The 9,538-nt window shown below is 55.8% G+C and overlaps 1 protein-coding gene across 2 annotated transcripts in view; it reads right to left on the bottom strand.

The window, feature by feature from the left end:
• The window catches only part of LOC116544028 (annexin A8), a 16,955-nt gene extending 13,516 nt beyond the window's left edge, over positions 1-3,439 (bottom strand). For both annotated transcript variants that reach the window (XM_032270119.1, XM_032270120.1), the window contains exon 1: positions 3,116-3,439. In XM_032270119.1, the coding sequence (XP_032126010.1) occupies positions 3,116-3,136 (21 nt within the window). In that variant the 5' untranslated portion in view covers positions 3,137-3,439. The remainder of the gene's footprint in view (positions 1-3,115) is intronic.
• Positions 3,440-9,538: the final 6,099 nt, after the last annotated feature.

Below are 9,538 nucleotides of genomic sequence, written 5' to 3'. Positions count from 1 at the left end.
TCCACCCATTCATCTATCCATCCATCCACCCACCCATCCAGCTGTGTGCCCATCCATCCATCCATCCATCCTTCCATCCATCCATCCACCCACCCATTCAGCTATCCATCCATCCATCCATCCATTCATCCATCCACCCATCCACCCACCTATCCAGCTATGCACCCACCATTCCACCCATTCATCTATCCATCCACCCACCCACCCACCCAGCCACCCATCCAAGCCCTTAATTAGGTTCTGAAAATAGAGAGATTCCCATGGATGGTATATCTGTAAGGATCTTTTGAGTAAGAGGTAAGGATCCTTTGAGTAAGAGGTAAGACATTTTTCGAACCCTTTGCTTGAATTTCAAATGTTTGGTAACAGAGCTTCCTGAGTCATTTCTTAGCACTATGTTTCACAGTGGAAATAGTTAGAAACAATTCCTATGGAAATTCCATTCAGAGAGCCAGCGTGGCCTCAGATATTGCCCAGCTGTGTGCACACACGAGATCCCTTACTTGTGGTAACACCCTGCTATTACTCCTCCTAGCACTTGGAGCCCCTTGTGTATGCCGGGTCTGGACCGGGTGCTTTAGATGCAATGCTTACATCACGGCTTCCTCAACAGTTGTGCTAGGTAAGTACTGATGCCTCACTTTACAGAAAGGGAGCTGGACTCCCTTACACAGCTAGTAAGCGGTGCTGCTGGGACTTCACCCCAACCTGACTCAGAAGCTGAGCTCTGTCTGCCTCCCCTGCCCTATTGATGACTCAACCTTTCCCAGGCAATGAGTGTCCCTGGAATGTTCCACTGAAGGAAGCTTCAACCACAGGAACGCAGGTCGTCTGGGAAGGTGGGAGGCATCTCAGCCCTCAGTGCCTGCCAGCCTCCCTCTGCCCTGGCACTCAGGGGGCTGTGGTGCACAAGCAAGTGGCCAGGCTGTGTGACTGCATCCCTGAGGAGCATGCTGTCCAGCAGGGGTGTGGTAGGGCTCAAGTGCAGCATTTGTAAGCAGCTCCCCAGCTGGTTCTGATTTTGCTGCATTGAGAAGCCTCCACCTCACTTCCCACTCTAAGGTTTTAGAAAATAAGAGGCAATGTTCTGGGAATCGGACCCCTAGCTATCAGTGTGAAGTCCTGGAGCTCTAGACCCCCTGCTGAGGAAAAAGGGCCAGCCTCAGGCTCCTGCAGAGTCTTACCCAGGGCAGCGCTAGTCCAGACAGGCACATTTTCACTGAAAAGGTGACTCAGACCATCCTGTAACTACGTCTATTAATATAACTTGTTCTGTGACAGGCACAGGGGAGCTGCCACGCCTTGGCCTTCCTCCTGGTATGTGGCTGCTCAGAGGCCTGGGAAATGGGTTTGTCTCTACAAGAGAGACACAGAGGAAAAGGCAACACCAAAATGAGAGGCGCAGAGGGGCCCTGCCTGCAGACAGAGCTCTCTCCAGTGAGTGGCTCCCTCATCCCCTCCCATCCTGTTCCTGGGTGGGGTCTGTCTGTGAACTGCTGTCCCAAGCCAGCTCTCACATGGGGCATGAATGTCCAGAGCACAGTTTTGGCCCCGGAGTCAGGCTGTTCAGATTTTCACCCAGCACTCACTAGTGAGTTCAGGCACCTGCCTAGCCTACTTTTTCTCATCTGTGGATAAGGATACTGGTATCTACTTCATAGACTTCTTGTGAGGCTCTAGGGAGATATTGAATGTGAGGTGCCTCAGAGCAGTGTCTGGCACACAGTAGGGGCTCAGTGAGTGCCACAGTGATCCTGCCAGTTTGACAGAGCCCTTTGTCCAGCTGAACCGGGTGCAAGGCCAGTGTCAGACTGCCTTGGCCAGCACCTGACTTTGGAAACCACCCAGCACTGGGCTCATCCCAGGCCACATCCACCTCCTCAAAGGCAGGTTCCCTGCAGCCTGGTTGATGCTGGAAGCTGCCATGGTCCCTTGTCCTGGCAGATGGCTGCTTCCCTGGGGGCCAGGACAGCTGTCCCACATCACCCTGACTTCCTCTGTGTCCCGCCTGTCCAGAGCCTAGTATGTCTGACCCTGAGAGTCCCTGCCTGGGTTATGACATCTATGACCAAGAGATTCCCTGAAGCTGGATAAGCCTGGGTCCCCTATGAAAGCTCACAGAGAGCCTGGGGCTGAGCAAAGAGACCTCAGTGCTCTCTGACCAGAACCTGCTGGCTGAGAGACCTTAGCAAGTCACTCAGTGTCTCTGAGCCTCCATTTCTTCATCTGCAAAACAGAAAATGCAGCCCTGACATCCTGAGGCTGTCTGTGAGGAAAGAAAGAGGGTGTACAGAGTCGGCAGCTGGGAGATGTCATCTCTGTCCCCTGTCAACTCCTTAGCACAGCAACAGCCTCAGGCTCAAGCACAGATGGAAAGCTCCTGAGAACCCATCAGCTCTGCTGGGGATGGGCTGCACTGAGCCCCGGGTTCCTCAAGACTCCAGCAGTCAGGGTCTCCTGCTTTCTCTCTTCCCTCTCCAGTCTTTGATCTCCGAGGTGAAGGCATTGATGGGTCTCCAACAGCAGGTTTAGGTTACTCTCCCACTCAAAGCCCTTCCATGCCTTCCCACTGCTCTTAAGGTAAGGCCTGAACTCCTCAGCCTGCCATGCAAGGCCTTTCAGGAGCTGGCCCTGCCTGCTTCCCTAGGTCCATCTCCTCCAGGACCCGGACTCTCGAGCTGTGCTGAGCAGCTTTCCCCAAAGCCAAGCTCCCCACCCTCTGAGCCTCTGAATGCAGTTCCCTCTGAAGGAACGGTATGCCTGATTCTCCCCAAATGCACACACGTGTGCACCCCACACACATTTACACACATGGCTCAAACATGACACCCCCTCCTTCGAGCAGTCCCACTCCTGCAGGGTTCCCTCCCCTGGACTGCTCTCAAACCTCAGCTTCCCCCTGCATTTCCAGATTTCTTCATCAGCCTGTCTCCCGGCCCAGGTCCCGTCCTGCCGTGGGCGCTCTGGGCCTGGGACTGTTTCTTCTCGCCTCCTCCCCACCCTCCATGCTTGGCTCAGCAGGCAGCCAAAGGCGCCCTCACATCTCTCAGGCCTCCCTGCTGCTCAGCACCCAACACTGTGCAGGAGCCCAGCTCTCCTGCCAGCTCCTGCTTACCCAGGCTTTCCACCAGGCCATCTTGTTCACCTCGGGGGCAACTTTCTTGGGGAGATGCAGGGACACAGGTCAGCCTCTGCTGGGACTCCACAGGTCTGGCTCCTGTGGCTGAGGATCAAGCAGGCTGCTCACTTGGGTGTGGGGGTGCAAGCCGGCCCCAGGCCGCACCCAGCACCACACCTGCCTGCCACCCCCTTGCCCCGGGGCTCTGCCTGGCTTTGGGTGTCTCCTGTGGCTTCCAGGCCCCACCCAGACACTGTCCAGGCCTGTACTGGGGAATTACAAAACTCACTGCCAGATATTTGGGCTGTGGCTATTACGCATATGGGAAATTCTTAGTTCCAGCCTGCGAAAGCCCCGCTCAGTAAACACAGCTGTAGTATTGCACTGTTTTTACTAGGCCTTGATCACATCACAAAGAATGTGTCCCTTCACAAGCTTGTACACAATGGACACAATGGGGAGCTCAGCAAAGGACGCAGAGCGACAGCCGCCTCCCTTCACTGGGATGGCCGTGTCTGGAAACCTCTTAATCACTCCTGAGAAGTAGGGATGGGTTCAGTGTATGAGAATAAGAACAGAGGCTCCAGGGTTGAGACAGTTTGCCCAAACCACATCTCCTGTGGAAAGCACAGTTGCCATCCCCCGGGTCTCTTGGGCTTGCAGGCTCCTGCTCTCCCGTGGGCCCCCAGGATATGCTGGCTGCCAAGAGAAGGAGGAATCCTCCTGAGCAGAGGTTAACTATTGCCACTCCAGGATGTGCCAACCCTGGGGTCCCTGTCAGGAATGTTTCCCCAGCACCACCCTCCCCATGCCACCCCTAACCAGCTGTCTCCTTCCCACCATTCAGCAAACACATCCTACCTCCAGGACCAGCCCCTTCATCCCAGGCAGGTCTCCCATGGGAATAATGCCCTGGGTGGGGAGTGGTTTGTTTTCCATCCAGTGCAAGCTTGGAGGTAACAGACAAGAATGTCCTGTGATGCGAAGTGCTCAGCATCCTGACCCCCGGTCCAGTGCCCTTTAGAGGGCAGATCCCATAAGTGCTGAGGCAGGAGCAAAAGGCCTCAGCCTATTTCCATATAAATCATGAAGAAGAAAGTAACTAGAAAGATGACCGTGGTAGTTATTAGTTATTACTCATATGTGATCTTACTTATTCATAGGCGATCTTCATTGTTTTACTAATGCCTCTCAGCTCGGAAGTGTGAACCTGGGGTGACATTGTGAAATGAATGACACTAAGGCAAGATGCTTTAGGCCCTCTGTCACGCCCACATAAGGGCTGCTGGAGGGCACCTTGTCTGTGTGGCAGTGCCAGTGCTGGAAAAGTGCCCGCTGTTTAACCAGCTAGGGGAGGAGACATCCAAAATGGCTGAGATGTCTCCTTCCTGGGGGAGTTAGGAGAAAACCCCACCTCTCCAAGCTCTTGTGGTGGGCCTGACAGCTGTCAGGTAGGCCCACAGACATCTGGGGGCTTAACTGTCTATGTGATGCTGTGCTTCAGTGGTCACGATCCATGTCAACTCATGTTCTGATCTGCACCTGTTTCCTTTTTTCTTAGAAAAGATAATCAGTAATACTAACATAGACCTTAATGTTTTAATTCTTTCTTGGTAAGTATGAAAAAAATGCTGATGCATTATGCTCCTTACTTAATTTGGGTGCCAGAAATTCCTGAGCCCTACCTGAATGATGCGTGATGTACTTGACCCTATCACTGCCACGTCTTATCTACCCTGCCCCCAGTCTCCGACCACCAAGGCCACACCCTACCTCCCCTGCCCCCAGATTTGCAACTCAATAAAAGTGAGAGCATCCTGGCATTCTGGGCCACTGGTGATCTCCGTGATTTGCGTAGCAGTGGACCCCAGGGCCCAAACTCTCTTTTCTCGATCTCTGTGTCTTGTGCCTTTTATTTCTACGATTTCTTGTCTCTGCACCAGCTGGGAGCGGCTCACAGAACCCTGTAGGGCTGGAGCCTACAGTGCCCTTCGCTCTAAATACACAGCATTCCCAGGCTGTTCCTGGAGGTGTGGGCTGGGGTTGGTACGGATGAGCTGGGCCAGCTGCATCAGGGAGGCAGCCATGCCCGGGGCACAGAGCCACTGCCCGAAGCTGCCTCCAGAGCTGGGAGCTGTCCTGCCCATGGTTCTGTGAGATGCCCTCCAGAGAGGAAGATGGCAGCCATCTCCACTTCCCAAGACTGATGAAGGGCCCATTCCAGGCCTTTGGGTACCTGGGCTCACCACCCTCCTGGGAGCCCTGTCCTGTGGGCCAGGACCAAGGTGCCCTTGCTGATGGCATTCTCAGAAGCTCAGCCTCTCCCCACACATGTGCACATAGAGGGGCGCCCACTGTCTAGGGACAGTGAGTCTGGGGGTGGGGGTGGGTCCCTTCCAGGAGGGTTTGGCCAAAGTCCGGTTGTGAATGTAACCTCACACAGGTTCCCTTGAAGGAGCCATAGTGTGGAGAGCCCCGGGCAGGATCCAGAGAGAAATGCCAGCCCTGAAACTGAGACCCGATCCAGGGAGTGCTGCCGAGAGCAGCAGACACAGCTGCTGAGGCCCACGGGGCACAGTGAGGCCGTGGGAGAGGGCGGCCCCTCTGTGGCCACTGCCGGCCTGTGCTCACACCCCCTCCTCAGGCCCATCTCACCAGCTCTTGCAGCCCAGGATCCACATTCTTTCCAAATCTCCTTCTTCTCCTGGCGTCTGGGATCCACAGTGCCCCTCATCATTCCTTCTTGCCTCTCCTCTGCCTCCTGTAACCATTCCCCAGGACTCTCTCTTGGGCCAGCCCTTCCCCCGTCTCCCCACATCGGTGCTTCTGAACCCCAGATGCCTTTGAGATCACCTGGGTGCACTTTAGATCCTTCCAGCCCAGAGCCCTGAACTCTGAGGCTCCCGCCTGCTCCTGTGGGATCCCTCGGCTCAGCTGATCATCTTATCATCATCCATCATGTCCCTGTCACCAAGGGCCTCTGGGATGTGTTGTCCCCATGCTCACCCTGGCATCCTTCACCCACCAACCTGTGCCCAAGTCCTGCTTTGACCCTGTTTACCCTTCGGAGAGGTATTTCCTCACTCCAGGTAGGCGCTGGGGCAGCTGGCAGGCCTGGCTGTGAACCTCTGTCCTATCCAAAGAGATCCTCCCCCAGATTATCCAGTCAAGCTTGACCCCATGATGTCATTGAGTCTGGCCGGAAGAGGGCGTTGAAGCCACGTGTCCCCCGAGCCCCACGGAGCTGCACCAGCTTTGGAGTGAGAGAGAGCCTGGGAGACTGAGCATGGAGTGCTGGGTCCCCATGGAAGAAATCATTGTAACACTCCCTTCCTCCCACTCTTGAGGGCCCTGCAGGGACACAAAGCACATGGAGGATGGCAGAAGAGGCACGTGCCTGGGGTGCTTGGCACCAAGCCGGGGTTCATTTCTGTGGGTGCCCAAGATCCCCAGCCACATGTCACACTCCTGCCTCACAAAGTGACAGGCAGTCCTGTTCTGGACCCTGTGCTGAGTGTCAGACACTGGCCATGGAGACCCCGGCTTTGCGGGGAGCACAGACTATTAACACAGTCCCGTCAACACAGAGAGAAGAGTACAGGATGCCGTTTGGAGCACAAAGGCTATGGAGTAGTCTAGTCTGGGAGCTAGTTGTTGGAGGAGGCTGCTCTGAAAGAGGGGCCTTCCACGGGGCCCGGAGACCACAAGAATCCTAGGAGTTAGCCAGGTGGATGGAGGTGGGGACCGTGGGGTGGGCATGGTGGAAAGTGAAAATGAGTAAGGGAGAACCTGAGGGCACTTCCGCACTGACAGGGCGAGTGCATGGGACAGGGTGAGTGTGCACTGGAATGGAGCGTGGATGTGAGGGGCAAGGCATGTATGCTCAGGAGGGAGCATGTGTTCACGAGGGTGGAGTACACAGCGCAGGGGTGGTGGTGTGTGTGCAGGAGGATGAAGCACATTTATGCAGGGCCAGGGCATATATGCATGGGGCGTGTGTACTTGGGGGCTGAGCATGGTGTCCAGCCTGTTCCTCCTAAGTAGTAGGCACCAGCTGGTTCCTCATTGAATAAATGTCAGCTAGAAGGAGAGGAGATGCACCCACAGGCTCATAGCAGGAAAGGCATGGCCCACTGGTGAGTGTCCCCACAGGGGGCAAGGAGGATAGCGGAAGAGGTGCGTGGGTGGGGTACTGGGTACCTAGCCAGGCTTCGTTCTGGTGAGTGAGCCCAAAGAGTCTGAGGTCAGCCTGAGGACACTGAGGAGGTGTGGACAGGCATGAGGAGAAAGGCATGATTCAGTGCACAACCTAGAAGCCCATAGCTGTGCACAGCTGGACTGGACGTGGGAGACCAGGGGAAGAATGAGGAGGGGATGGGATTGTAGTGGTCTGCGAGGAGCAGGAGGGATGGAGAGAGGCCAGCCTAGCACAGGAGAGGTGGGAAAGGCAGAGGGATGCCTGGGTGGAGTAGGAGGGGACGGGAGGGATCTGCGGCTTTCGGCTTCTGATTGGCAGTGGTATGGATGGAAGAGTGCGCTCCTCAGAAAGGGCTGAGTCTCCCCTCTGTGCTGGCTGCTGGCTGCACTCTGCCAGGGTCACATCCTCCCTCCCCAGGGTCTGAGCCTTGCTCCTAAAGGGACCTTCCTCTGTGACTTTCCACTGAGGAATGCCCTGGAGATTCAGGAGCCCAGGCAATGCCCGGAGATTCCATCTCTCCCTGTCCAGCTCAATGACTGGAGAGCTCACTGTCCCTGCCCATGTGGTGCTCACTGACCTTGCTTTGGCTGAGCAGATGCCAGGGCTTCACTGTGTGGCAACCTGGGCCCCACTGGCTCCCTGTCCTCCTTCCCTCGATCCTCCCCAGCTTCCCAGGAGCACTTCCCAAGGGGGTCACTGCAAGCATCGTCGTCTCTGCATCTGGACCAATGGACCTCAGACATCCCAGGCAGCTGTTGAGTAGGCAATTGGGACAAACTCCTGGAACTCAAGAGGAGGATAGGGGTGGAGCCATGGCCTAGGGCACCATCTCAGGGGTAATAATGAAGCCACAGTTATGCCTGAGAGCTGCCCAGAGAGAACCCAAGGCCATTCAAGGCAGAGAGCAGACACTCAGGGAACCAGGGGAGCAGGAGAAAGGCAGGGCCAGGAGTTTGCAGGAGACAGCAGAGCGCAGGCTGTGTCTGACCAGTGGCTAATGAGATTCATGGACAGGGTCCACCGGGGCCACTGCAGGGTGTGGAGGCTTCTGGGGGTCAGCGGGTTGCCTTGGAGGGTTGGAAAGAGTCAAACAGCTCCTGCAGGCAACAGGGGTTGGGGGGCAGGGGTGATGGCTGTAAGGGAAGAGGTGAGGGCCAGGGGACAAGGTGGGAGCGCTCTGGGAGTTCTGAAGAGGAGAGTGTGAAGACACAAGAGAAACAGGGAAAAGGAGAGGGAGGGGCATGGGAGCCAGGGCCCGACTAGAGACTGAACTTCAGTTGGGAAGGGAAACAAAGGCGAACGCCCTCTCTCAGGGTACTCAGAGGAAGGGTCAGGGAGCCAGGGCGCGTGGGAAAATAGCGGGTGTCCTCCCACTGTCCGGGTGGGGTGTTTGTTTAGCTGGAGGTGAGAGTCTAGGTCAGGTGTCGGGGAGGTGGTGAGGGCAGGGGCTGGGGAGATTAGAATTAGTCGTTGCGGCGTAAAAGGGAAATTAACCTGCGAGACCTGCTTTGAGCAACCCAGCGCTCCAGTGCAGATGAAGTGAAGGCTTCCCCGCTCTCTGATGTGGACTTGTTCTGACTCCCTTGTATAGGCCCAAGAATGTGTCCTGCCGTGTCCACAGGGGAAGGCCTTCACCCTGCTCAGCCTGCCTGTCAGAAATGTCCCCCAGCCCTCCTGGAGCCTCAGCGCTTTGACAGTGCCCCTCAGCAGATGGCTATTAGATTCCTACACTGGTGTTCACTCTGTGGCCAGGCAAGTCAGCCAAATTAAACCTTATATGTGTGCGTGTGCATGTTTGCCTGTGTGTGTGTGTTCACATGAGTGCATTTCTGGGTCAGTGTGCATGTGTGTGTGTATTATGTATATGTGTGTGTTTGCCGACCTGTGCCTTTGTGTTTGCCTGTGTGTATATGTGTGTGTGTGTGAGCATTCATGTGTCAGCTCTGTTGCCTTTCCTTCAACTTGTGGCCACTGAGGATGCTGGAGTGACCTGAGGATGCTGGGGTGAGTTGAGGATGCAGGGGTGAGCTGGAGATGCTGCGGTGAGTTGAGGATGCTGGAGTGAGCTGAGGATGGTGGAGTGAGCCGAGGATGCTGGAGTGAGCCGAGGATGCTGGGGTGAGCTGAGGATGTTGGGGTGAGCTGAGGATGCAGGAGTGAGCTGAGGATACTGGGGTGAGCTGAGGATGCTGGAGTGAGCTGAGGATGCTGGAGTGAGCTGA

This window comes from Sapajus apella, unplaced genomic scaffold (genome assembly GCF_009761245.1).
Source record: "Sapajus apella isolate SASKATOON/1434 unplaced genomic scaffold, GSC_monkey_1.0 scaffold203, whole genome shotgun sequence".
Classification (NCBI taxonomy): Eukaryota; Metazoa; Chordata; class Mammalia; order Primates; family Cebidae; genus Sapajus; species Sapajus apella.
Note: the sequence above shows the minus strand (reverse complement) of the source record. Positions and strands in the feature narration are given on the sequence as shown.